Source organism: Panthera pardus, unplaced genomic scaffold (assembly GCF_024362965.1).
Source record: "Panthera pardus isolate Hobbes unplaced genomic scaffold, ASM2436296v1 HiC_scaffold_17, whole genome shotgun sequence".
NCBI classification, from domain to species: Eukaryota; Metazoa; Chordata; class Mammalia; order Carnivora; family Felidae; genus Panthera; species Panthera pardus.
The window spans coordinates 142,400,448-142,428,419 of record NW_026526732.1 but is presented as its reverse complement, the minus strand read 5'-3'; the positions used below and the strand labels follow the sequence as shown (position 1 = coordinate 142,428,419).

At 55.3% G+C, this 27,972-nt stretch overlaps 2 protein-coding genes across 2 annotated transcripts; both read right to left on the bottom strand.

The window, feature by feature from the left end:
- Nucleotides 1-1,113: 1,113 nt before the first annotated feature.
- Nucleotides 1,114-15,153, bottom strand: KCNK17 (potassium two pore domain channel subfamily K member 17). The gene is made up of 5 exons (XM_019457018.2): nucleotides 14,779-15,153; nucleotides 11,534-11,648; nucleotides 6,555-6,715; nucleotides 5,963-6,137; nucleotides 1,114-1,840 (listed from the first exon to the last, which is right to left on the bottom strand). The coding sequence occupies exons 1-5, from the start codon at nucleotides 15,049-15,051 to the stop codon at nucleotides 1,530-1,532; spliced, it is 1,035 nt and encodes a 344-aa protein (XP_019312563.1). The 5' UTR covers nucleotides 15,052-15,153; the 3' UTR covers nucleotides 1,114-1,529.
- An 82-nt stretch (nucleotides 15,154-15,235) lies between these two features.
- KCNK16 (potassium two pore domain channel subfamily K member 16) lies at nucleotides 15,236-22,867 on the bottom strand. The gene is made up of 5 exons (XM_019457019.2): nucleotides 22,563-22,867; nucleotides 19,394-19,508; nucleotides 18,402-18,568; nucleotides 17,385-17,550; nucleotides 15,236-17,110 (listed from the first exon to the last, which is right to left on the bottom strand). Exons 1-5 carry the CDS (start codon nucleotides 22,773-22,775, stop codon nucleotides 16,887-16,889), a joined length of 885 nt encoding a protein of 294 aa, XP_019312564.1. The 5' UTR covers nucleotides 22,776-22,867; the 3' UTR covers nucleotides 15,236-16,886.
- Nucleotides 22,868-27,972: the final 5,105 nt, after the last annotated feature.

Here is a 27,972-nt window from a genome sequence, read left to right as displayed (position 1 = left end):
TCTCTGGGGCAGGCATTGTGAACATGGGTAGGGGTGTGCATGGGGTAGATGGCTTGATGGAGGTGAGAGGGACTCTAGGAGGCCAGGCAGGGGGAGAAAGGGGCTCAACGCGAGGCAGTGTGGGAACCATGGAAACCAACCCAGCACTCTGGCCTCTCTGTCTCTCCCAGGTTTGAGTTCTGGGTCCTCTCTCTGGAGTGTGCAAAGTACAAGGATGCCAGTTCTAGGCCTCCAGCAATCTCTTCCTCACCTCCGTTTTCCTCTGCCTGCCCTGTGGGCCTTAGGAAGAGGGCACAGACCCTGTTGTTCACTCGCTGGTATTTGTTCCTGGGTCTGGCCTTGGTCCACTTAGGGCCAGGCCGGATGGCGCAAGTTGGATGGCGTAACAACCCTTCCTTCTTCCTTGGCCAAAAGGCTGCCCTTGATCCAATTTTAGGAGGGCTCTGAGGCTCCACAGGGAGGGGCCACATGGAGCCCCCTGGGTCCCTGTGCCACTACCTGCAATGTGGTGGAGGGAAGCCAAGTCACAGGTATCCACCGAGGTGGAGAACCCAGCTGCCGTTGGTGACCCTCAGGTGCAGCTGGTACTGCCAGGGGCTCCTGGCTGGGCTTGGGGACCTGAGTGTGGTAGGGGGTATACCGCCTTAGTAGCAGCCCTAAGTGAGAGACAGAAATGCTCAGGGTGAGACTCTGCAAAAAGAAGGAATCTCTGCAAACCCTACCTGGCCTAGCAAACTGTGATTGCCGTCTTCAAACGCAGCGGGGCAGGGTGAGGCAGGAGGAGCCCACTGGCCTGCCCCTGGCTTTTCCCTGGTGTGAGGGAGACACAGAGCAAGGATTCAGCAGCCAAACTGGGGCCAGCTGCCTATTAGCTGTATCAACCCTGACCGTTGGGAGTTTACCTGGAAGGTCTCTGGACGTGAAGGGGGCCTTGAACTTCAGCCCTTAATCCATTCCTTCTACCAGTCCTGGGCAAACTCACCTGGGAAAGGAGTGGATTCTGTGTATGTTCCAGTCTCAGATGCTGCCTTTGTCTCTGGGTACGTAGGTCAGTTAGAATTAGTTGTGGTTGTGAGTGACAGAAAACCCCAAATAAAACTGTAGTAAACGAGATCGACATTTATTTTTCACTCACACAAATGAAGTCTGAAGGTATTCGGTTCAGATTGTTATGGAAGCTCTTCAACCATCAGGAACCCAGGCTCTTCTGTCTTACTGTGTCACCGATCTCAAACATGGCTTCTACCTCATGGTGCAATATGGTTGCCAGAGCTCCCGCCACTATATCAGTATTGCAGCCAGCTAGAAAAAGGAAGTAGTGAAGAGGAGCACACTACCTGCCACAAAAAGTCAGTCATAAGTCCCACAGGATTCTTCTCCGTGTATTCAATTGGGCTGAATTTAACCATATAGCTGCAAATAGCCTCAAGGGAAGATAAAAAAGTAGTCTTTAGTCTGGGTGGTTACGTGCCAAACTTAAAGCCAGGGCTCTTGTTACTGAGGAAGATGGAATGCATACGGGAGTATAACTAGTTGCCCTTTCCACAACATGAGACCTGAGTAGAGGGTTCTGGATGCTGCATGATTCTCACAGGCCCCTCTGGACAGCAGCCTGACTGTGGCAAACGGGGTTCTGCCTCCCCATCGGGGCTCTGCCTCCAGCTTTGGGGCTTGAAGTTCTCTTTGGAGCTGTGGTGGTAGCAGGAATATGATCTCCCCGGGGTCTCCAGCAGGGAGAGGATGAGTTTGATGATCAAGGCCAGCCACGCCATCCCAAAGAGGATCCATAGGGACACTGTATTCTTGTACCACAGCGGGTACCTCCGGGAGGGGTCCATCCCTGGCGGGGAGAGGCAAAGTCAGAGGAAAGAGGTCTGGCAAAGTCAAGGCCACATTCCCAAACAGAAACAGCCACACATGGCTTGATGTATATGAGCAGAATATGGGAAGTTCAAACTGGTCTGAGATCGCTAGCCTTGTGGTCACTGCTATAGGATGCTAGGAAGCCTCCCTGGATTGCCACTCTGAGTTGAGTTTGGAAGCTACATTTCCTCTTTGTCCTTCTGATGGACTCTGTGCTCTATCCCAGTGCTTCAAAGTGGGGACCCTGGACCAGCAGCATCAGCATCACCTGAGAGTTTGCTAGAAGTGTAAATGGTCGGGTCCCCCTCCAGACCTACTGAATGCAAACCCTGGGGTGGGCCCAGCAATCTGTTTTAACAAGCCTCCCAAGAGATTCTGATGCCCGCTCTGTTGTTTGCCTGTCTCTGTGTTTGGTTTCCTCATATCTGAACAGAGGCAACTTGCCAAGAGCTTTGGGGACAACAGGTGGAACCACTGGAGTTTGTATCCTGCCCCAGTTCTCCCTGGCTGTGTGACCTTCATCTGTCTGAATATCCCTCACCTGTGAATGAGGAGAATACTTTCTTCCCAAGCCCTTGGCTTTTGGGATGAAGTCCTAAGGCCCTTATCTACTCCCCCAGCCTTGATTTGCATACCTTTTCCCTGCTGAGTGCTGTGCTTGTCACTCTGGGCTTTCTCTTGTTCTCCCATCTATCTCCAGTCCTGCCCCAGGGCCTTTGTATTTGCTGTCCTTCCAGCTCAGAATGCTCTTCATTTCCACTTCCTCATGGCCTAGTGAACGTCCCCTAATCCAGAAGATAGACCTCAGCCCATGTGCTTCTGCTGGGTTAAGTTACTTATTCTCTCTGGGATCCCCACACCGGCACCCCAAACATAATCAGGACTGGGTGAGTAATGGCAGAGGGAAGGGACAGATGGAGGTCATTGGAGGGCTTAGATAAGTCATTTCAAGAGCCTACTCCATAACTCAATTCTTCCTTCTTTCCTAGGGGTCTGTCTTGTCACCCTCATCAAATCGGGATTGTTCAAGGGCGAGGTCTGTCCTCTTATTCTCTCAACATCTTTTTCTGTCTTGGTGTTCTGTCCCACCCATCCCTCTGTCTCCTGCCCCCAAGACAACCTCTGTTCCCTGTCATTCAGGCCTGGGTCCCTTTCCTGGGCCCCAGCTCGGGAATGAGCCTGCAGCCCTGGACCCCACCTCACTGCCTGGCAGGAGCCGGGATTGGATTAGGCTGATTGAGTTATGGGGCCAAGATTCCGCTGGCAGTCCCAAATGAGATCAGCGGTGAGCCAGCTCTTGGCCCCTGCCACCCACCAGTTCGGCTTGCTCCTGGCAGCGGAGGGGAGGGGGTGTCCTTCTCTCATTTTATTTCATTTTTTAGCCGAAATCATAAGTGGCGGGTGATCTGGCAGCTGGCAAGGCGCTCAACTGTGTTGCAAATGCAATTGGGGGAAGTGGGGGATGAGGCCAGGGAGGAGCAGGAGGCTGGGACCGGGGTGCTGCTCTGGCCATGGCCTTCGGGAAAAGGAGCAGCTATGAAGACAACACCCGCGGGGCTGCTATGACAGGGACAATGGGCGCCCTGAGACCAGGTGGTAGACCTCAGCATTCCCATCCAAGAAAAGGGTTTGACCTTGTCCTTGGAGGACAAAGAAGGTGGAGAGACATGGGTGGGAGCAGTCTTTGGGGGGGGCCTCATGGGTTTGAACCACGTCTCCTCAGTCAGGATGTTCGGTGGAAGGGGACTGACTCTGGGAGGCCTTGGCCCCATCCTCCAGCCTTCCTGGCCCTGCCACTCCCCACAGGGTGGCTGGCAGGAAGCAGGGACCCTGATCAGCCCTCCTTGCTCCAGTAGAGACTGCTGCGTGGATGTCGCAGGCCCTCCCTTGATGCTGGTGGAGGCCTTTCCTGCCATTCCCTGGGTGTCTGTGTCTAGACCTGTATCTGCCCTGCCTCGGAGGAATGTGGAGCCTCAGGACATCCTTACGAAGATTCCTCGTGTAGGCTTCTCCAGGCAGGATTCCAGGGGAGCCTGCTGTCAGCTCTTCCCACCCAGGACCAAACTTTGGGGGACCTGGTGATCAGTAGGCACCAGGAGACTGTTGTTGAGAGCCTTGTTCCCACTTTTCCTCCCCTCTCCTTGCACTGGACACCCTCAGAGTACCAGGTCTTCTGGGTTCAGGACTACCATTGGGGCAAATCCCAAGTTTCACGCCCTGAGCCCTGGTGGTGCAGGACCCATCACATCACATAGCCCTGGATTGAGGTTGCTATGGCTGAGCCCCTGGTGGCCCCGATACAGGGTGGAAGAGGGAGAGCTCAGAGTGGAGAAGGAGGCAGGGCTCAGCCATAGAGTAGCCCTCACCAGCCTACCCATGGATTTGGGACTCCATCCTAAGACTATGGGAAAACACTGAAGGTTTTCGCAGGACCTAGGCAGGTGACGTGATAACACTTGTAATTTTTTAAAGGTCCTAAAAGCCAAGGCAGGGACAGAGATACAGGCCTCACAAATCTATGGGTGCCATTCCATGTGCTTTATGTGAATGGCAACACTTTAGGGTTGTATAGTGCCCAACCTACATAACCAGCCATGTACAACAGGCCTGGCTGGACTAAGAAGATGGCAGTGGGAACAGAGAGGAGAGGACAGATCCAAGAATCATTCTCTGATCTGTGACGGGGACAGATGTGGCCCTTGGAGCCGCTGGGCTAAGCTCTCCTCAGACCTGTCTCACCACTTTGAAGGTAGGTGTGGGAATGTTCCCAGTTGGAAGAAACCTTCTCAAAAATTTCTTTTCAGAGCAACAGCCTCCCTCCAGGATTGAAGATATTGGGAAGGGACAGCATGAGGCCCCTGACACAGGATGCTTCTTCTTAAGGAAAGAGAGGTTCAGGGAAGGGGGGGACACTGAACACAGGTGAGAAGGCACGGAGGGGGTCTCAGCCATCACCTAGCCCTGACCGCTCATTTTATATATAGGAACACTGAGGCCCCAGAGGGGGTGCGTGACGGGGTCTGGAAAGAGTATGAGTCTGGGAGTCAGCCGATCAGAATTCTAGCTAGCTGTGCAATCTCGGGCAAATGGCTTGGCCTCTCTGAGCTTCAGCTTTCTCCTCAGTAAAATGGGGGTGACAGTTGTCACTCTAGGTGGCTTGAGGTGCTAGCTAGCTGTTTGTTACTTTGGTAAGACCTCATTTCAATATCCCAGGCTGGGTTCTGTCTCCATAGATGTGAAGAAGGACAGGGCCTCCTCCCTAATTTAGGGCCAGGGGTCCTTGAGACCAGTGTGGTGGTGGTGCCAGGGGCCACTGCTCATGTGGTGAACCTTCAGGGGAGGGCAGCACAGGGGGATAATGAGGCTGAGCTGAGGTCCCAGCCACCCCTGCGGCCCCACAGAATGTCCCTCCACTGCCACCTGCTGGGCACCTGCCTCAGCTTTATCATGCAAGGTCAGTGGCTTCTGGGACCCCTGTCTTGCCCACACTGGGTAGTGATGGCTGATTAAACCTCATGTTGGGCCTTCTGGACCACACAGCCCTTCTTTACTGGCACTCAGAGTTCATCTGCCAACGGGGGTCAGGGGAGGCGGGTTTTCCTGAGTCTCCCAGACTCTCCAGCCTGGTCCCTGTGGCCTGTGGTGTGGAACATATGGTCCTCAGCCCAGGGACAGTGGGAAGCTTGGCGTTTCATGAGGTGGGGTGAAGTGGGGAGGAGAGACCCTGGGACAAGGAAGGACCAGGGAGGGAGGGTCAGGGACTCTCTTAATTTGGTGAGCTCTCATAACAACAGTTGAGCCTGTGGACATTTTCAGCGCTTGTCAAGAGAACCAGGGCTGTGACTTATAGCCAGCCCCAAGCGCTGGGTTCAAATTCCAATTGTCACTTTTTACCTGGGTGACTTTAGCCCCATCACACAACAAAGCAGGTTGAACCTTCCCAGGACTGTGTCCTCTGGACTCTGGGCCTCCGAGCGCCGCCCCCCCCCCAACCCTGCAGGGCCTGGCGCACAACAGGTGCCAGCCAATGGAGCAGGCGAGTGGAGGCCAGGCAGCTGAGTGCCCAGCCGCCCTCCTACTGCCTGCAGGGATCTCTCACCGATCACGTAGTCGCCGAAGCCCACGGTGCTGAGGGTGATGAAGGCGAAGTAGAAGCTCTCTACATAGCTCCAGCCCTCCATGTGGCAGAAGAGCAGTGGGGGCAGCAGCAGGAAGAGCAGGAGGCCCGAGAGGAGGGCACCGGAGCCCGCCAGCCACCGAGCCTTGGCCGGGTCCTGTGGGTGCATGCAGTACCCAGGCCCCATGTGGCTTCTGCCCAGTGCTTGGGGAACAGACAGCCTCGGGGGATCCTGAGCAGGAGACAGGGATACGCTCCCTCCTGGCAAGAAGGGGCTGTTGGGGCCCCTCCACCTTTTCTGTGTTCTCCAGGTTCCTGGGCAAGACCTTGGCTGGCTGATACCCTTCCAGTCGGCCAGCTGCTACCCCGTGCTCTCTACTGATGCCCCTTTATCACTAATGACCTCCATTCTGGGCAGTGGCCTCCAGTCCCACCACATCCCCACTAGTAACCCTGATTCCCAGAGGTAACCCCTGCTCCTTCCAGTGACCCGCCCCCCTGGGCCTCCTGATTCCCACTACCCCACTCATCCTAGAAGTAACCCAGCCCCCCCTCACTCCCACAGCCCATGCACCTGCCAGGCGCCCCCCAGGCTGCGGGCACAGTGATGCACTCCCTGCTGCATGAGATGCCCCAGTCGGTTGAGCACCACGAGGTTGAGTGGGATCCCCACAAGAGCAAAGAAGATGCAGAAGAGGCGGGCGGCCATCGTATGGGGGCTCAGGTTGCCATAGCCTGAGGCAAGACAGAGGCACATCAGGGGACCTTTCCATCCCCAGGGATCCTCATTCCTAAACCCCTCCAGCTGGCATTTACCCGAGGCCTTCCTTTCCCAAACCAGGACTGCAGGGGTCCCTATACCTTCACTCCCTCAGAACACCCTCTACTCCAGCTGGGGACTCCGCTCTGTATTTTACAGCTCCAGGAGGCTCGGCAGTGTGTGTGAGCTCAAACCCACAAAGGGTAAGACTCCGTTCTTTCCCTCATTTCCCCCTTTCTGGGTGGACATGGGAGAGGGGCATGGAAGGGCGTGGAGCCTCTAGGTGCTGCATCTCCGGGATCAGCTGCACCGTTTGAGCCAGGGCCCTGCGGCCTCCAGGCTCCTGTCTCTGGGCACGGCCCCCAAGCCAATGCAGCATCCCCGGCAGGCAGTCTTGCCTGGGGCTCCCACTGCCCGGCCTGGCCAGGCCTTCCTCAGAGCCACCTGCAGTCTGAGGCTGGGCCTACTCAGGCCCTTCCCATCCTCTCTCTCCTTTCTCAGGCATCATGCCTACTTTGCAATCCGGCTGTCACCATCTCTCCTGCTCCTTCTTCAGCCTTCAAAGGCCTCCCTCCCCTCCCCCCCATATGCCTCTTGTACATCTGATTCTGCCTTGATGCCTGATTTGCAGAATGCCCTAACTAACACACCCGGGCTCCCTCCCAAACCCCTCAGGAGCGAGGGGCCGTGGATGGGCAATCAGGTGACCTGATGGAGGACCAGGTGGAGGTTGGCTATCTTCTCTGTCATGAAGATAAGGGATGGGGGAGGCTAGGGGACGATGAGGCATTCCTCCACAGATTCAGTTAGCCTGGACATCCTTTCCTCTTTCATTCTCCTCCGTTTCTGTCTCCCCACTTTTGGGTCACCCCCCCCCCCACATTCCTGTCTTGTGCTAAATGCAAGCCTGACTATATCGTCTCCCAGATTATGACCCGTCATTATTCCTTTGGAAGGTCCAAAGTCTCACCCAGCCCATCTCTGAGCCCATCTGGTCCCCTACTTTCCCAGTTCTGGCCACACTCCTGCCCTGCGAATCCCCAGGCCCCCTCCTGCCTCTGTGCCTTTGAACATGACTCTCCCTCTACCAAGAGCATGCTTCCCTCCTTGCTTGCCTATAAATGGCAGCCCCAGTACAGCAGCTCCCCCAGCACTTGGCCATCTTTGAGGGTAACCCACTGTATAAGAATGATCTGTTCCAAGTCTGCCATCCTCGAGAGTCATGAGCCCCTCAAAAGCAGGGGGTCATAATCAGCTTTATATTCTCAGCAACTGGCACAGGATCTGATACCTAATTAGGTGCTCACCAAATGTGTGTTGAATGAGTTTAAGAATGAATGAATGAATGAATGTGAAATGCGGGAATGAATGTGTAAATAGATGAATGGATGCCTTGCACCCTGTCCCCCTGCCCAGACTGGTCAGCACTCCCACATACTCCACGCTTACTTGTACTGGATTGAAATTGGTGGTTTACACTGACCCTCGCCTTACTGAGGGGTCTCAGAGGGGATGGTCCCAAGAGAGGCCAAAGCATGCACAATTTAGAGCATGGGCTTTGGAATCAAAAGTGCTTCCTGGGTTTGGATCCCAGCTCTGCCCCTTGAAGGCTGTGGGACCTTGGGGAAGTGGCTTGGCTTCTCTGAGCTTCTGTTTCCCTGTCTGTGAGATGGAGATGTTGACATCTACCTCATAGTGTTTGCATGCGGGACAAAAGGAGGCAATTGCAGTGTGCCATAGATGGGAATGTGAGCCCTCAAGCCTGTAATAGACAGAAGGTGTGGAAGGAATGTTTGCCGCATGAATGAATGGATGAATGATTGAACTCCACTCCACCAGCTTGTGGTCTGAGTCCCTCAGCAACCTCTTCTAGAGCCTCATCCATTCTTCGCCTAATTGGCTTTTACAGGTTCATTTAGAGGAGGGAACTCTATTGGTATCCAGGGATGCCTGACTCCTCACTGACCCCTCCTCTTCTAACTGTGGGTCCTCCCAGTGCTATCCTTTGTCCCTCGGGGTCTTTTCTAACCTGTGGAATGGTAGCACTTAGATTCCAAGTCTGGGAGGACCCCCGTGAAGCTTTTCCCTTTCTCAGGCTGGCATTAAGTGAGTTTTTCTTCTCCCCATCATTCTCAGCCAGCCCTAGCTCAGCGCCGTCAGTGGATATCAGTGAAGCCCTCATTTGCCTGCTCAATTCTCGGTGACCATGGCTCCATCTAAGCCACCTCTCCCTTCAGCAGGTCTCCTGTCACCTCTTTCACTTTGCTAGTCAACCCCTAGGACATCCCAGGAAAGCCTTGTGTGGTTGGGCTGCCTTGTACCTCCTCTGAAGTCAGCCTTCATTTCCAACCCTTTCCAATCACCTGGTCCTCTTTACTGTTCCCCAAGCCCATCAGCAACACTCCTCGCTCAGGGCCTTTGCACTTGCTTCCCCAGATACTTACACAGCTTTCTACCTTATTCCGTTCATGTCTCTGCATCAGTGTTACCATTACAGCAAGGCTTTCAAAGGCCACTTTATATACAATAGTTCCCCATCACTATGAGACTCCCTTCCCTGGCATTATTTCTCTCTACGCACCTCCCACCACCTGAATATTGCCTATGTATCTGTTTGCTTGTTGGGTGTCCTCTTGCACTAGAACATCAGCTCCCCCAAGGGCAGGGACTTGCCAGTTTTGCTCACCATTGTCTCACTAGAATTTTCTGACTCCCCCAGCTACTAAGTCTATTTGTTGAATGAATGGATGGCTAGAGGAGTGAACAAATGAACAAGCCATGGATGGAGTTCATAGATGATGGACAATTTGGGGGGGGGGGCAGGGCTCAGGCCTGTCCAGCTGGTCTAGAGGTGTTCATGGGCCGGTCAGACATTATTTCATTTTGGGGCTTGGAAAGTACAACCCTTACAGGGTACTAGACCCAGGATGACAGGGACGCCAAGGAGGCAGTCCTCTGCTGTGCCCCTCAGGGTACCCCTTCCTTCCTTCATGGAGTGTTCCACGTGTACCCCATCTTCCTCTCCCTTCCTCTCCTCCTCTCTCTGCATGCCCTCTGCGCACACGTGTGTGTGCGTGCATGTGTGTGTGGTCAGAATCACCAGCTCATGAACTTCCCCCCTGTTCACCCTAGAATGGCTCTCTCCTTCTTCCTGTTGCTTAGAATTTCCACTGTATTTGTAAACCTTCTAAAGGCAGGCACTATTGGAAAGAGCAAGGTAGTCCCCCAGCTGGGTTTCAAACCCCATAGCTGCTTACTTTCCTTGGGGAAAGGGCAACTTCTGTGTGCCTCAGTTTCCTCCTCCGTGACATGAAAATAATAAGCCCTATTTTGGAAGTTGGACCATACAGACAAAATGAAATCTCAATTGTAGAAGTGCCGCTCACGGTGCCTAGTACAAGTAGACCACGTGTGCAGGGAGGGCTGGGCTCCCCCTTCCTCTGCCCTCCTTCCCTTCAGAGCTGTCTCAGATAGCTTTAGGGCAGAACCGAGTAAAGACAAAGGGACGGGCTGCCAAACTCGGAATTCAATGGACCAAGGGTGTAGGAGGTATGGGCTTTAGAGATTACAGACCCCCCACACAGCTAGGACGCCTCCCCACAGTGACTCTGCATCGAACATCCCCCCTGCCCCGGAAATCACTAAGGGCTGGAGGGGATGGGTGTTTTGGGAATTTGAGTGCCCACTGTATGCTGGCCCTGTAGACCCAGGGGGTGTAAAGGTGAATAAATACCATCCTGGCTAGTTCTTCCATGGCCACAGGGTCCATGGAGTCTCAGGGGCCTCCCAAGCATGCTTGCCTCAAGGTGGAGGACTACCCAAGCCCCTGTGTAGCCCTGAGACCCGCTTCCAAGAAGTATTGGTTGATTTAAAGCTAAGCAGAGTCCGCTGGGAGCTCCTGCCTGGCTCCCCTGTGGGTGGGGACAGAGACTGGGACACTGGTTGCCTGGGAGAGGATCCTGGCTGGCCAAGAGCTGGTAGAGGTCGCCCTGGCCAGCAGTGGTGTCCGCCTGCCACCTGGTGGTAACTCCAGGGTCATGCAGGAGCGGGGCCTCCGCCAGAGAAGGGGGATGGGGCTTTGGACTTGAGTTATTTCCTGGGTTTCAGAGCTGGAGGGACCTAGGCTGCTCTCCTCCTTCCCCTTCCAACAGCCCCCAGGCACCCTCCCAGGGCTGGTTCCACCTTCACTCTCCTGAAGGCTGGGCTAAGGAAAAGGGAGGGAGATCTGGTCCCAGGGCTCTCTGTGTGAGGGAGGAAGGGGGCTTGGAGAGAATGGCGATGGGGTGCGAGGGGTGCCTTAGTGAGCTGGGGAGAGGCCTCCAGGAATGGCCACCTTTCCCCAACACTGAGAACAGGGGATGGAAAGGGTCTTTTTGGATTTCTGCCCCTCTTTCCTTCCCAATTTTCCCTTGCCCTCCACATCCCCAGTGTTGGGTGGGCTTGGCTCAGGGGACCAGGAGACTTAGAGAGCTGAAACACATCTTACTGCTACACGGGGGCTCTCTATGTCCTGAAAGGTTGTGTGGGGCAGAAATCCCCCAAGAGCAGCCCTACTCAAATGTCGTGTTGCACACAAATCTCTTGGAGACCTCAGTAAAATGCAGAACTGGATTCAGCAAATCCCAGGTCGGCCCCAGATTCTGCCCACAGATGGTGGCCACGCTGTTGGGCCTGAGTGCACTTGGAGTCTAGTGGCCTAGTAACTCTTCCAAAAGGCACCGGTCCCCTGACCCCTGTCTTTCGGGGGGCGGGGTCACACTCCCCACCCCACTCTGGCCCCATCCTGCTCTTACCAATCGTGGTGACCGTGGACACAGAAAAGAAGAAGGAGCCCACGAGCTCCCAGCGCCCCATGCTGGTGGTGTTGCCAAGGACGATGTCCCCACTTTGGTACGCTTGGACGATGCCCTGGGGGAGAGGCTGCAGTGACCACCATGGTCTGTGGGGCAACTGGGCCCCTGCACTCAAACACATACACATGTGTGCATGAATACACATGCATGGGGGTGCATACACACACACACACACACTCATGGACAATCGTCACAACCACTCTTTGATCTCAGCCCTTCCAGGGCAAGCAGGCTCTTTTCCTGTCCAATCAGGGCCTCCCCAGGGGCAGGGACCATGGAGAGAGCTCCTTTCCTTCTCTACCCCAGAGCCCAGGTCAGCTCAGGATGTCTCACCAGCTGGAAGAACACCATTTTTCCCCCTTCTCTTGCTCCCTCCCATTCTTGCAACAGACACTGGCCAGGCAGGACATGGGGTGTCAGTCCTCAGTGGGTCAGAGACAGATTTAACCAATACAGCACAGTCAGTGCAGGTTTGGGCATTAAGGCAGTGCGGCCGCATGGTCCTGGACAAGATACCCAACTTCTCTGTGCCTCAGTTTCCTTACCTGCAAAATGGGAATAGTAATAGCACCTGCTTCATAGAATTGTTTGTGAAGGTACAGTGAGGTGTTTGGTGTAGACTTAGAACAGTACGTGGGACGTAGTAAGTGGCAGTGGTTGCCATCATCAATATTATTACCAATATAATGCTGTAGGAATACTGAGAGGAAGGATGTTTATTCTGACGGGGGTAGAAGCAGAAGCTGCACAGAGGGGGTGATGTTTTAGTTGGGCTTTCTTTGAGGGTCAAAAAGGACTGCTCCTGGTAGAAGGGACATTTAGGTAGATGGGACAGCAGGAGCAAAGCCTGGGAGACAGGACTGTGCCTGGGATCTAGTACAGGGAGACGGAGAGGCAGCTGGGAGCCAGGCCACGCTTGGCTCTGCCATGCCAGGGATGGAACAGCAGGCCTCTTCCAAGGTCAGTGAGCAAAGAGGAGGCAAGAGCAAGTCTGTGTGTTCCCTGGAAGCTGGCAGCATAGGTGTTAGCACACCAGAAGAGGAGAGACTCTTGAGGGGTGAGTGATGGAGAGGGCCTGGCCTGCATCCAGCACAGAGTGGGCCAGGAGGAACAGAGAGGAGACACTCAGAAACCTAGGACTCTGGTCCTATTTGGTGTGGGTAGTCAGGGAAGCATCGAAACCCCTGTAAGGGTGTGGGGATGCGGGCTGGATGACAGACTTTTAGAATAGGTGGAAGGGCCCAGCTGGGAGGAGGAGGGTTGTTGCTTTGGGGGGATCTGAGGAAGTTGCACACACGTGTCTACCCTCAGGGGGGGATCTGGGTTGGAGACACCACATTCTTATTTTGGGGATGGTGAAAGCCACAGGATGGTTGAAGAAGGGGTAAAGTGCAGGAGGAGGGGCACCTGGGTGGCTCATTCAGTTGTGTCTGACTTCAGCTCAGGTCATGATCTCACAGTTTGTGGGTTTGAGCCCCACATCGGGCTCTGAGCTGATAGAGTAGAGACCGTTGGGCATTTTCTCTCTCCCTCCCTCTCTGCCCCCCCCTCTCTGTCTCTCTGTCTCTCTCTCTCTGTCTCTCTCTGTCTCTCTCTCAAAAAGAAATAAAGAAGCACTTAAAAAAAGTGCAGGGGCAGCTGAAGGGGGTTGTGGGGGAAGTGTACAGAAATGAAAGCCCTGTGAGGAAAGGTGGGAAACACCCACATACACACATCTGCACTGAGATCCATCTTGGCGGTTAACAGGCCCATCCCTGGCTGTGCAGCCATTCATGTATTTGTATTTAACGTCTCTGAGCCTCAGTTTCTTCATCTCGCAAATGGGGATGATAAAATGGTACCTACCTGTGAGGTAGGTGAGGAGGAAAGGAGTTAATACAAGTTAATAGTCTAGGAACAAGGTTCCACACACAGTAAGTGCTACACAGAAGCATTTACCATTATCACTGCCATCACTGTCCTCTTCCCTGGGCCTAGGCTGCCGGGAATTGAAATTCTCCACCTTTGCAAAGGGGGTGTCACCCAGCCTCCAGGACCAGGCAGCCCGCGGTGTTTGTAAAAGTTTAGAGGTGGGGGCGGTGGAGGTGCTACATGAGGTCCTTAGCGGAGACCGTCCTTCCCCAGCCCAGCTCCAGGCCCTACACCATCAGCCCGGTCCAAGGGCTCAGGACTCTACCACTGCCGCAGTGCCATGTCACTTCCCACCCAGGGACATTTCCCTGCTACCTTCTGGGGACTGGCTTTGGGTTGGCGACCCTGCACTCAGGCCCTGCCCTCCTCGATGGAGGCGGCACCGGGACTACGGGACGCGGACTCGGGGCTAGGGGCACAGCAGCCTGTCTGCCGATCAAGCATCCGCCAAATCCCGCAGGTCCCAGTCCGGTGCGGCCCCGCCCCGAGTCGAAGGACACCTACACCCAGCTGCGATGACCCGCCCCTAAGAGCCTCCTCAGCCTTTCCCTTCCCCCCGCCCCTCTGGGTCCCCACCCCCCCAGAGCAGTCTCCGTGCTCGGAGACCTCTGCACCTCCCCTCCGCGTCTAGCCCCTGAGTCGGAAGACAGGACTAAAACGGGTTCAGCCGAAGAGCGCCCCTGTGCCTGCCCCCGCTAGTTCCCGATCGGGTCTGCGCCCTGGGAGCTCCGAGCTCCCCTCCACTCACCCGCTGGGACGAGCGTGTCCTGTACCCTTTGCCCCCAAGACTCCAACCTTGCCCTCAGTCTTGCTCCTCCTCTGACACTGCTCCTCGCCCCCAGTTCTCCTGTTTGCACTCTCTCTGGAAGGGGTCGGGCGTGCCCTTTCGTCCTTCGCCCGCGGGGCGACCCCGACGCAGCGCCGCGCGGTCCTAGTGGGACACTTGCCCCGCCACCTCCCAGGCCTGTCCAGCGCGCCCTGCCCCCATTCGGCCCGACCCGGCTAGGTGCGCCCCCTGTCGTCCCGTGCTCAAAGTAGGGTGTTTGCGCCCAGCAACCGTCCGGACCGGGCGGGTTGTGCCCTCTCCGCCCTAAAGGAGGACAGGGCGCTAAGGTGCGCTTCCCTCTAGCCCCCCCGGAGCCGGTCCGCGGCCGTCCAGCCCAACCCTCCCATCCCCCGCCCGCTCCAGTCGTCCCGCGTCGATCCCCACCTCCTCTCTCCCGATCCGGGGCGTGCCCTCCCGCCCCCCGCCCGTGCCTCCGCTCGCCCCTGACCCGGATCAACGAGTCCAGCGCCGGGCCATCCAGACACGTGAAGTTCTGCAGCAGCGCCCATTTCTCGCGCTGGAACCTCGCGCTGGAGTCACGCGCCGCGGGGCTCTCCAGCACCCAGAACACGCCGGTGCCCAGCGCCAGGTAAGCCAGGTAGGCGAGCAGCAGGAGCACGGTGCCCGGCACGGCGCAGTGTGGAGCCCTGTCGTCGGGCGCCGCCGGGGCTCGGGGTCTGCACAGAGCCAGAGAGGCAGGGAGGCCTGGGCCTGGAGCCATGGCCTAGGGCAGAGGCGTAAGGAAGGGGCTAGGAGCTCGGCGGGTGCCCTCCCCAGCCAGCGCCTGCCTGTGCCCAGTTTTCTCAGTTTTCTCCTGTGCCCAGGAGGCTTGCGGGAGAATGGGACAGCCCTGCCCCACCCTGCACCGGGATCCAATCCCAGGGACAAAACGAGCCCCAAGCTGTGGGCACCTGGCCCCGCCTAGAATGTGTGTGGAGTGCTCACCCCCCAGGCCTAGCTCAGGGGAAGGGGAGGGGTGCTGGGAGACCGCAGGCTCTGAGGTGGAAGGGGCCCAGAGCCCCCCAGCGTGTCCTACTGTAGCAAACAGTGGGAGGGACTCCTGGAGACCGCACTCAAGGGGGAAGAGAAAGTAGAAGCCAAGTTTATTGTCTTAGGGCCCCAGCCTAAGCTCTTGGACCCTGGGACCCTTGCCTCCTGTCAAGTCCTTCCTGGATCTCTTGCAACACCACCCTTTCTTTTCCCAAAGATGAGGGACCCCAGCTGATCACCACTTGTCTATGAACTTGGGAAGCGAGAGGATTCTTGACCAGTGGGCTTGTCCATTTCCTGCTTCTGAAGAAGCCCGGTAACTTCCTTCCTGGAGGAGGAAGGATCCAGGGCATATAAGGAGTCCCTCAGGGGTCTTCAGTTTCCCAGACCTCTTCTCCATATGAGGAAGTCCTGGGTGTAACCTGGGTCTCTCTTGATGCTGTAGATCCTTCCCTATGTGTCCCATCTGGAGCCTTCTCTGCTTCACAGCCTTGCCTCAGTCGAGTCCGGAGCCACCCAGCCACTTACCGGCCTGCCTTGATGGCAGAGGTAGGGGCAGAGCTTTGAAGTCCTTGATGAAGTTGGGCTGTGGATGGACTGGTCTAAATCTCTCCTCTCCTTCTGGCCAGAGACGTCACAGTCTGGCAGGAGAAGGGCCGGGGTTGCAGAGAATGTTCCTAAAGGAGGCCAGGCCTCCACGGAGCTCGTCTCTGGGTGTGTTTGGAAAGGCTCTTAAGACAGGCACCCAGAGGGGGTGATGAGGTCAAGGGGTGCCCTGGGGAGTCAGGGGAGGCCACACTCAGGAAGGTATGGGATACACAAGAGCTCCTAAGCCTTGTTCACTGACAGTTCTAGACCTCTAGGCAAGGGGAACTGGCAGGCTTTGAGAGGCAGCTGCCAGATTCCTGAGGGTAGATATCCTGTTTGCATGAAGATGCTCCAAAAGTCCCTCCCCAGCCCTCCTCTCTCCTTGACCCTCCCCACCAGCCACCCCTATGGGCTCTTGTCAGGCCTGCTCTGCCCCATTGTAGCATTTTGGGCACTGGGTAGGGGCCTCTCTGCTTATTTAGTGCTTCTAGTGGACTAAACGCACATGGAGAACAGGATCTTTCACTGTGTGTCCCCAGAGCCTGGCCCTCTGCCTGACACACAGTGGGGGCCTGACAAATGCCCCTCGTGCACATATCAAATGAGGTGAAAATAAAGTCAACCTATGTTTACTGTACTGCATAAAGTCTCCTGGGTTGGGGGGAATGCGGGGAGGGCATGATGGAGATTTGGCTACGGTGATCCATGTCTGGATTCAACTTTTCCAGGTCACATTTGGGGGAGGGGCTTTGGGACAACAGCGTGCATCTCACTCCACACATGTCTCTCATCCTGTCCTACATCTCCTTTCAGTTACTTGCTTGAACATTCCTGTCTCCTTTACTCTCTGGAGAGATCCTGAGATCAACCCTGGCTGGGAAGGGGAGGGGGAGGATCTTGAACAGGAAGTCTAGAAGGCATATAGAAGTCTAGAAGGGGTAGGGGAAGCAGGAGGGGCTCCTGGGGTTGCTGGAGGCCTCATGCAGAGATAGGGGTCTTCTGAGGCCTGGGGACCCCTTCCATCTCGGGGGCTCCCCCTTCCTTGAGGCCAAGTCCCCTGCTGAGTAGCCAGAGCTGGGAGCACCTGTGCAGAAGCAGAGGACCCAGTGGGAGGACCAGAGCCAGCCAGGCCAGGCCCAGGAGGATCCAGATGGCTGCCAGGCTCCGGTACACCGAGATGTAATGCTTGCTGGGGTCTGTACCTGGCAGGGAAGGGACATGATAAATGCCCGGCATCTGAGGGCACAGCCACACCCCCTCCCAGGTTTCATAGGGGTCTTCACCAGCCTCCCCATAACAAGGATCTGCAGTGGAGGGAAAGGGTGATGGGTCCCAGGCCACAGACGTCTAAGGATGTTGTGAGAATCCTCAGAAGCCTTACAAATTATTTGTCTCCCCCAAACAACCAGGGACTATTTCCCCATTCCCTAACCCTCATGGCCCCCACTCGGAGAAGTGTGACTGCCTTGTTCTCACCGACAACATAGTCCCCGAAGCCAATGGTGCTGAGAGTGATGAAGGCAAAGTAGAAGCCTTCACCGAAGCTCCAGCCCTCCACGTGGCTGAAGACCATTGGCGGGAAGATGAGAATGACCAGCGTCCCCAGGGTCAGGAACAGAGCCAGGCCCAGGATCTGCAGCAGCTGGGAGTGAGAGAGTCTGTCTCTGAGTCCACTTGGAAGGCCCCAGGATTGGGCAGGGGGAGTGCGCAAATCTGGGAGTGCAGCTGGGCCGTAGCTATGTCCCTTCCTTGCCCTGCACACCTTTGGGGTGGTGTTTGTATTCTGTGTGTGTGCTTTTGCCCAGGCCAGGGGAATATCTAGTCAGAGGGATTTCATTAGTGGGTCAGTTTGGAATTTGGAGACTCCTTTGGGTCTGAGGATCACGCTTGGATAGACCTGTCAGAGACTCAGAGCTGGGACAGAGGACAGCCACTGAACTGCCCCAGATTCTTCTGCACCCCAGCCCTCCTTAGTGTGCTGGCTTTGCAAAGGGCTAGCCAAGCGGGTGGGCAATGGGGGTGTGCTGGGTGGCCCAAAGTTTACTTTCAACCGCAGGAAGGGGTGCTGGAGTTCTGTGATGGCCACAGAGATGTGCTGTCCAGATTCCCTTTCAAAGGAGACCTTGTTGATCAGCAGTCAGCCAGCGGCCTCTGGCTCCTGTCTTCTTTGAGGCGTATGTCAGCTACAGAGAACCGCCGGGCCCACGGGCACACCCTTCCCAAGAAGGCCACCCTGTGTCTGATTGAGGCCAGGGTATATAGCCCTGGCTGATTCAGCACCCTGTGGGACAACTCCCATGGCCACACACGCGGGAGAGCTCCTCGAGGGGCTGGCCAAGTCTTTGTCCAGCCTGATCACAATTCAACTTCTCCCTCTGCCCCGCCCTTTCTTCCATGAGTTTCTACCCCTAAGACCCTGCCTGCCAAACCGAGTCTCAGTATCAGTTTCTGTTTTCACCCCGCCACAGGGCCATAATGAAGAGGGGGCCTTACCTGGGAGCGCCTGGGCTGCTCCTCCCACCTCTCGAGGGCGGCCAGGTGGGCGTGCAGGCCTGCACCCAGGTGGTTGAGGAAGACCACGTTGAGCGGGATGCCCACCAAGGCATAGAAGACACAGAAGACCTGGCCTGCCTCCGTGCTGGGCGCCAGGTTGCCGTATCCTGCGGGGGGAGGGGAGGAGTGTGCAAATATGGGAAAGAGAGAGTTCAGAGCTGCCTCCCCCACAGACTCTAGGTAGTCATCTTCCATCACCTCCTGGAGGAGAGGAGAAGCTCCTCTCTTCCCAAGAACATTCTCCCCAGCCCCTGCTAGAATGATCTCTATTTGTAAGAATCCTGCTTGTCTTTGAAAGGCCCATCTCCAATGGCACTGCCTCTAGGAAGCCCTCCTGACTGCCACCCTCCTCCTGCCTACGTGGAGTGATTCCTCATACTGCTTTGTGTCATTCCTGTCTAGTTTTTCCCTGGGGGAGGTGAGGGAACACAGCAGATGCTATTGGTGTGCTGTCCCCTCAGAACAGCTGGGGCATCACCTGCAGCCTGGGGGACAGTTCCTGTCCACCCAGATGGCTCTCTACTCCAAGTCCCTGCATCTCTCTGTACCTGAGAACGTGCGTAGTCTATGGGCAGGTTCAAAATACTAGAGTTAACACATCCGGGGTCAGTTCTCAACCATCGAGGGCAGGAGTTGGTAGATAAATAGCCTCATTTCCTCCCCCCTCACAGGCAATGTTCGGAGGCTGTGCTCTGCCTGTGCTCTCAGAGGGCTCCCGTGGGAGCGAGGCCAGTTGTCCTAACTGGGACCCTGTTCACCCATGCAAACGTTGCTGCCCTTTCTCCTCTCTTGCTTTACCTCCCCACTTCTCTACTTGTGCTTCCTGGAATCATCTCCTAAATAAACCACAGTCCTGGTCTCAGCATCTGCTCTCAGCAACCGCAACCAAAACAGGGACTTTGGGGAAGCCCTTCCCCACCCAGACACTTTACCTATGGTGGTGACAACCGTGCCCGCAAAGAAGAAACTGCTGCCGAAGTCCCAGTTGCTGGGGTTGGTGGAGTTGCCTTTGGGGTTCACACCCTTCACCCAGGCTTCCATGATCACCTGTTGGGGGGGGGGTGGTGTGGGGTGGGAGAAAGAGGCAGCTGATGGCCCCTGCTGGTGGCCAAGCTCTCTGCTGTCATCTCACTTAATGATATTCTTAGATGGTCTTGTTTCCATTTTGTGGAAATGTAGGCTCTGTCCAAGTAGCTAAATGCCTTGCCCAAGTCCACTGCTTGTTCCACGGACCAGGGCTACTGAGGTGTGGGCTGTAAACATGGGCTGGTGGAGGGGAACGGGTGTAAGGAGGCAGAGGAGGGTGCTTAATGAGTGGTCCAGGTGGGAGGTGCTGTCTGTGGCCAAGAGGGTGAGACGTAGATGTGTTGTGAGGACAATAGGAAGATTCCAGGTCGGATGTTCCCGGAAGAGCTTACTGGGGAACGTAGATTTGGGGGGCCACAGGGAAGCCATGGGGCTGCCCTCCCGCAGGGCTGATGGTGGGGACAGAGAACCCCGTTCTAGGTATTCCCGGGGAGCGGGCAGCCTTGCTCTTTGCTGCCCCCTCATGAGGCCCAGCCCATGCCTACAAGAGAAATTCCATCAGACACCAGGGCAAAGGTCGTGTATGTAGTGGTGTTTCTGTGTGGTGTGTTATACGCATACATGTGCATGTGTGTTGAGTGTGTGTTTACGGAATCTGAACCCTGGAAGGCTCAAGCGTAAGCCCCTCTGTCCCGAGGCCCAGCCCTCTTGGAGATGGTTAGTGATCCCTCCCCAGTTCCCTCCCCTGTGACCATGCCTTGTCCCAGGCAACAGCACAATCTTGCCACTTGATAGAGCCCCCAAAGCTGGAAGAGGGCAGTGGGGGAGGGGGCCACTCCGGCCTCCAGTTCCTGTGGGAACCTTTTCCCCACTGGCTGGGTGTGTGTGCTCCTGGCCAGGGTGGGGGTGGCCTTGGTAGGCTGGGCCAGTCTGGGAGTCCTGACACAGGCTGTCTGCTTTTCTTCACTTTGGCAGAACTGGTCTCTTCACATGTGGACTTTGGTCTCCCTCCCGTTCCCACACACCCAGAGAGGCCAGGATGGAACATTCCAGAACACGCTCACTCCCTGGAGACCCTCACCCTTGGGAGCAGCTCTTGCTCTAGGCCCAGCTGTCTCCCACAGCCAACCTGAAGCACTCCATCCTGCTGAGGAGGGGCATTGATTCAGCGAGGGTACTGAATGTGGGGCCCCCAGTGTGACCCTCCATTTTTCTGTAAGAATCCACACATGTAGAAAAAGCCAGACACGAATCCTGTGAACCGGGGCAAGGCCTTTTTCCTGTGGAGGCGTCTCTAACACTGCTTCTGGTACTGTTAATGGCTTTTCCTCTTGTGAATTTTACCAGTAATGTGTGCTCTTCTGGAATCCTATTCCTGTCAGCCAGGCATCCCCTGGCAAGTGAGGGTCCCTCCCAAGGAGACTGAGGACGGAGGTGTCTTGGCTCCCCTGGGGAGGCCAGAGCCAGGGTGTTGTTATTCAGTGGCTGGGGCTGCAGTCAAGCCTATTTTTTAGGCTTGTTTTTTAGCTCTGTTTACAGAGCTAGTTAGATCCCAGCCACCAATCCTTCCCACACCCTCAGGCTCCTGGGTTTTGCGTCTAGTCCTAGGCTGAGGGAGGAGGAGGTGCCATGGGCTCCAGGGCCCACGAGGGTCTTGGGAGGCGCCAGAGCCCTTCTCAGTCTTAATAGGGGTGCTATGGTGCCAGCCCTGTACTGCTGGAGAGCAAGGAGGCCTCGTTTCCTGGAAGAAAGGGCCTGGACTGGTCTCTCACATCTCTGGAAAGTTCTCTCTGTCCACCCCACCCAACTATCATCTTCTAGGTCAGCTGTTCTCCATCTTGAGGGCATGGGCATGGCCTGGAGGGCTTGTTAACAATAGGCTGCTGGTCCTGCCCCCAGAGCTCCTGATTTGGAGCGCCTGGGGTGGGGTGCGATGTCGGCATTTCTAAAGGACTCCCTGGTGATGCTGATGCAGCCAGTCCAGGGGCCGCACTTTGAGGACTGCTGCTCTAGGCTGTATCCTGCCCACCCCAAGGCCTTACACTTATGCTAATTCGTATGGTGAAGAGCAGCCAGCTGAGGGGTGAGTTCTGTCCCCAGTACTTAAGCCTGCAGTCTTGCCCACACTCCCCCTCTCTGTGGCCCAGTTTCCACCTACCAACTGGAGACAGTGATAGCCATAGGTCATTATGAGGAAACACGTATAAAATTCTTGGCTCCAGAGGATGGATCATGACCGGTCTAACCCCAGCATGATGACCCTGTTCCCCACTGTTTTAGGCACCTTGTAAATGCTCACTAAGTGCCAATTATCACTCTGATGACTCTGCACTTGGCTTGTTCCTTTGTGGTGGCTGTTGTCTTTCACTGGGCCCCCTGGTCTCCAAGGCATTCACAACACCCCAGTTTTGCCATGCTTCTTGGAGAGAGGGTGCTGGGGCTCCAGAGTCTGTGCAGAGAAGTAGGAGGGGCCCAGACATAGGGGGACATGCTCTGCCCCAGAGAGAGCCCCCTGTGGACGCCTTGCTGTGTAGCCATCATCCTGCTCATCCTGCTCACTGGGCCGGGGAAGACCAGCATGGCAGCTGCTCCTGACCGTAATTTGTGTGTCCCACCCACAGCCCTCGAGTGTGGTCAGCAGAGGGAAGTGAGGGGGGTGAGGACAGAAGGATTAGCAGCCCCGGGGTTGGGGTAGGGGAAGTATGGCGCATGGGAGAAGGAAATTTGCACAGCGTTGCTAACACTGACACACAGTTCACATTTATGCAGCAAGTGGCTGCTTAAAAAGTGCTTTTGATCCGCTGTAAATGTCTGCAGCACCTCTGAGATCATTCGGCTCACCTTTTAGATGAGGAAATTTGGGATCAGTGAGTTTGAGTGACCCGCTCAGTGTCACACAGCAATCTGGTTCTAGACCTGGGGCCAGAAACCAGCCCTAGGTCTCCCTAGGTCTCTGTTCCCGCTCTACACTGCTTCCAAACAAGCATTAACCACCCCTCCCCGGACTGATCGCCCTGGATCTGCCACGAGAACCCCCACTCTGCCCACCATCCCACACCAGCACCTCCCTCTCACCTGCACAAACTGCTCCAGGGCCCGCTGGTCCAGGCACGTGTAGTTCTCCAGGAAGCGCAGCTTCTCAAACTGGAACTGGTCCCTGGACTGAGCCTCCGCCTGCTTCTCCAGCAGCTGGAAGACAGTGGCACCAAGCAGCAGGTAGCAGACGTAGGCCAGCAGCAGGGGCAGCACCCGGCCACCCCAGCAGCTGCAGAGCCTGGCTTGGGGCATGGTGTGGCCGGGAATCTGCCGGGGCTACGGGGCTGCCTCCGGGAGGAGAGGGGGGAAGCGCCCGGGGACCCGTGCCCAGCCTCCTGCCTGCCTCGCCCTCCTCGTCCTCCTCGGCACAGGTGTCTGGAGGCCGGGGAGTCTGTTTGAACAGTGCGGCTCAGCGTGGCTGCACTAAGTGCCTCCAGCGCAAACAGGCCAGCCACCCCCCACTAGCCTTTTGGACCCTGGAGAGCACAGGTCGGTGGCATGGACCCCTCAAAGAGACCTACCGGATCCTCCTGCGGTCGTCTTGTCTTACCCTCTGCCTACAAGTTGGATGGGTGTTTCTGGACCAAATCAGATGCTTTCCCCTTCATTCTGCCCAGGCCTGAGTGGGTGCCCTCCACAGCCCCAGCTTTTCACCCGTGATGGATGGCTTCGGGTCCCCACGCTGGGAAGGAATCAGGATGGGTGTGAAAATGCCTTGTGCTCAGTTGCCTTGGCTACAGAATGGGGCTGGGAGGATGGCCTGCCTACTGAGGGCCCTGAAGATAATAAACTGGGTAACAAATCAGGGCAAAGCAAATAGAGAACAGCCTTGACCAAGAACAGGAATAGGGTTGATGCTCCCAACAAGTTGTATGCATTTGCTTCATAGCTTTTGCTGAAAGTTTTTGTTTGTTTGTTTTTTGTTTGTTTTTTGTTTTTTGGCTTGAAATCCTTATCAGGTTTCCTCCAATACAATATTGGTGAGATGTATGTGTGAGTAAAAAAGAAGCTAAAATTATATCCTGGCCTGAGATGTTAACAGTGGCTTCGCTCTGGGGAGTGGAATGGAGGGTGTTTTCCTGTCTTTCTCTTCTTTGCTTGTGTGTGAATTTGCAATAGCTTTATTGAGATATAATTCACATACCATTTCATTCACACATTTAAAGTATACGGTTGAAGGGTTTTTAGTATTTTCAGAATCATGCAGCTATCTCCACAATCTTTTCTAGAACATTTTCATCAGTTCTGAAAGAAACCCCTGAGCATCCAGTCTGCCCCCTCAGCCTCTGGCAAAACCATTAATCTGCTTTCTCTCTCTGGATTTCTCTATACTGGACATGTCATAGAGATTCAGTCTGACCGTTTGTGGCCTTTTGTGTCTGGCCTCTGTGTAATGTATTTAAGGTTCATCCATGTTGTGGCATTTGTCAGTAGTTTATTTTTTTTTTTAATGTTTATTTTTGAGAGAGGAAAAGAGAGAGAGAGAGAGAGGGAGAGAGAGAGAACAAGTAAGGGAGGGGCAGAGAGAGAGGGAGACACAGAATCCGAAGCAGGCTCCAGGCTCTGAGCTGTCAGCACAGAGCCCGACATGGGGCTTGAACTCACAAACCACGAGATCATGACCTGAGCCGAAGTCTTGCTGCTTAACCGACTGAGCCACCCAGGTGCCTCTACTTTATTCTTGTTTATGGCTGAATCATATTTCATTGCGTGGGTATACCAACATTTTATTTATCCGTTCATCGGTTGATAGATATTCAGGTTGTTTCCACTTTTTGGCTATCAGGAATAATGCTACTACAAATATTCACTTACAGGCTTTGGTGAGGATGTATGTTTTCATGTCTCTGGGAGTGGAGTTGCTGGTCACGTGGTCATTCTATGTTTAACTTTTTGAGGAGCTGCCTGGCTGTTTTCCAAAGGGGCTGCACCAATGTACGTTCGCACCTGCAGTGTGTGTGTCTTCCAAGTTCTCTGCTCACGTTTTCTGTGATGGGCTGTGGCTGCAGACAACACGAGCTGCCTGTCTACATCCTCTCCCTCCTTCCCAGCTAGCAGAGCCCAAACCGTGTGCTTGTGAGCCCCAGGCAACGGAGCGTGATCGGTCTAACCCATCATGATAGTCCTGCTCCCTGTGCTCTGGGCCGGGTTCCCGGGAGCAGCCCCGAGAGGGGGATTTGTGTGTGAGCAGCGGGGTAAGCGAAGAGTGATACGGATGTGGGGCAAGCAGGGTCAAACAGGAGACCATAGTCCCAGCTCAGCCTGGTTCGTGGAGAGCCCTGGTGGGTGATGCACACCGTTAGTCCCAGGTGGAGGCAGGGGAGCTGGGCTTTCACAATCCCACACCAGCCAGTCGTTGAGCCATCTCTGGCACACAGCTGGCAAACGGCTCCGGTAACCTGGGGATGGTCCACTGGAGTCCCAAGTGATCGGTAGGCCAGGCCATTGGAAGCAGAACCACATTAAAGAGGGCACAGAAATGGGGAGGACATCAGAGGATGGACAGCATCCCTCGCACCCACTTTCCCGGCTCTCTGGCAGCTCGGGTGGCCCTGTGACCCAGTTCTGGCCAACTGGGTGTGTGCAGAGCCGGTTGTGGACGTGTGGGGCCAGGCTGTGCTGTCCCCGCAAAGGGCTCAGCTGTGGCTGGGCCCACCGTTCCCCCTCTGTGTGCCCTGAATGCACAGATGGCTGGCCTCATTGAGGGAAAGGTCAAGAGGGTTGCAAAGACGCTCAGCTGATTCTTTTTTTTTTTTTATGTTTATTTTTTATTTTTGAAAGAGAGAAAGAGAGAGAGGCAGATGAGCAGGGGAGGGGTAGAGAGAGATAAGGAGACAGAGAATCCCAAGCAGGCTCCAGGCTCCGGGGCTGTCAGTACAGAGCCCGACGCGGGGCTTGAACTCACAGACCGTGAGATCATGACCTGAACCAAAGTCGGACGCTCAACTGACTGAGCCACTCGGGCGCCACTGATGCTCAGCTGATTCTTGCACACACCTATCTCTAGATTTCAAAAATGTTGGGAACATAAACCCTATTTATTTAAGCCACTGTTAGGTATTCTGTTACTTCCCAATGGCTACACAAATTTTTGTCGTTGTTTTAATTGTTCAAGGCTTATTTGAGTTGGAAGAAATAGCAACACACTCCAGCTATCTGAAGTAATTGAAATAATTTGTGAAGGGAAGCCAGGAGCCGCCAGGCTTCTGGAGCAACTGGGCCTGTGTCCTCACTCTTGGCCATTAACAGGCTCTGTTCCCTCTCCTCGCGGGGTGCACCCCTCCACTCGCCCCAGCCAGCCGGCCATTCCCTCCCTGTGCTCTGTCCTGTCTCTCTGCCTCGGATTCTGCTCCAGGCTGCCCTGCGGGCATCCCGTCAGCATCAGCTGCTGCCCTTCTCTTCTTTCTCTTGTACTTCTTGTCTCCAAGGTGAGGCCGATGTCAAGAGCACCTTTTCACGTGGGCCACTTCACAGGTGTCTGGACGGCCTTGAGTCAAGCAATACCTTCAGCTGCTCTGCCCCAGCCAGGGGGTGGGGGCATCACCTGTACAGGTGTCACTTGGAAAGGGGTATGGGGAGGCAGATACTGTGGCCTCTGTGTCCAGGACAGGCCATGATGGTTTCGGTAATGAGAGAGAGAGAGAGAGAGAGGGAGGGAGAGATTATAGAAAATAAAAGCCAGGGGGAGATTTTTTTTCCATTTTACCTCTTCAAGTATGTGAATGATCAAGACACTGGTAGTGTCATAGGATTCTTAACCTGCTGTAAGGCCAGAACCAGAACGATAAATAACAGGGGGTGGAGGTGTAGGCAGGATGTGGAGGCCACCCCTGGGGAACATCCCGGCACCGTAACCAGTGCCGAAGGCAGCCAAGGTGTCTCCGCTCCGAAGCACCTCATCCATCCCATGGTTGAGGGGAGCCCTGCCTGGGTGTGGCAGCTGCCTTCTCTGCAGTCCTGCTGGTTCTGGGTTCCCTGAAGTCACCTGTGGATCTCAAGCTACCCCTTACAAGGCTCTTCTATACCCAGAGCTTTCCCAGACAGCACCGTGGCTGGGATGTGGGCTTGTCTCGGAGGAGGAAGGAAGCATCAAGACTCCCCAGACTCACCCCTGACCGGTTTTTCTTTATGGTCTGGAGAGATGGGACCACACAGGTTGACTAACATCATATCATCACAGACTTGCTACTTCCTGGCTTTAAGCTTGGGTTTGTAGTTACACCTGCAGGGCCGCGTAATAATCAAATCCTATTTTATTGCCCTAGAGAAGCTCAATGTGCGAAGAGTTCTCTTGTGTATCATTTAGAAAGCTCGTCTGTTGACATCTGGGGGAATCTCAGGCAGGTCTTAGTAACTTCTTCAGCCCAAGTATCCTCCACGGGTCTGGACATTGTCCACAGGCAATGGTGGTGGTTCCAAGGTGGAAGGAAATCAAGGGAAGAGTATGGACTGTCTGTATGGGAGAAAGGGGTGGGCGCTGGGGGCCAGAGCTCTGTCTCTGACATGTTGAGGTGGAAGGAGCGCTGGGTTAGCCCTTAACTGGAGCCCCCCGCCCAGGTCCTGGCAGGTTCTCTAGGGTCAAGACACTGCCTTCACTTATGGCCTACCTATTGAGAACCTCCTGTGTGCCTGTTGTCCTCCCCCTGTCCTCGCTGCTCACTCTCCCCTCTGAGGCTCCTTCCTCAGCTCTCCTCTGGTTGTGCCCCTCGTCTCCTGTTCTCACGTTCACTTTTCATGGACCCCCAAAGACTTGACTAGAGTTTAGGATGAGTCCTTCTCAGGAGCACTTCCATTTTAGTGTGTGTGTGTATGTGTGGGCGGGGGGGGGGGTGTACTTATGGAAACCCCAAGCCCACAGAGCCAGAGAGTGGTAACATAATGGTGGAATTGGTGGGTGAGGGTCAAATCACAAGGTCATCCTGCACCACAGAGGCAGCCCTCTTTCTCTCCACCTTGACTCATTCAATACATGCCAGTGGAACCCTCTGTGCTGGGGCCTATTGTAGTGACTGCAGTCGGCTGTGGCCTCATTTGGTCAGGTTTAGGAGAGAATCTGCTTGACTGTGGGGACCTCCCCTGTCCATCAAACACTCCATCTCCCACCCCACGGGGGCACTGCTCCGCTGTGAGTGACTGATGGACACGGGGCATGATTTATAATCCCTTTTAGGGAATTATTGCTGCTAATGGGCAGAGCCAATTTGTGCTTCCAAGTGGGGAGGGCAAAATCAATTAATGGAGAGTCTAACATGGCCAGGCCTGATGGCAGAGTGTGGCCTGACATCCGGCAAGTGATAAGGGACTTTCTGAGGCTGAACTAATAAGGAGATTGGAGGAAAAAGAAGAAAAACAAAACCCCTCTCAGATCAATTTCGTGTACAATGGGGAGAGAATGCAGAGTAAACAGAGCAGCTGGGCACGGGCCTCTTTCCATCTGGATGAGCCCTGA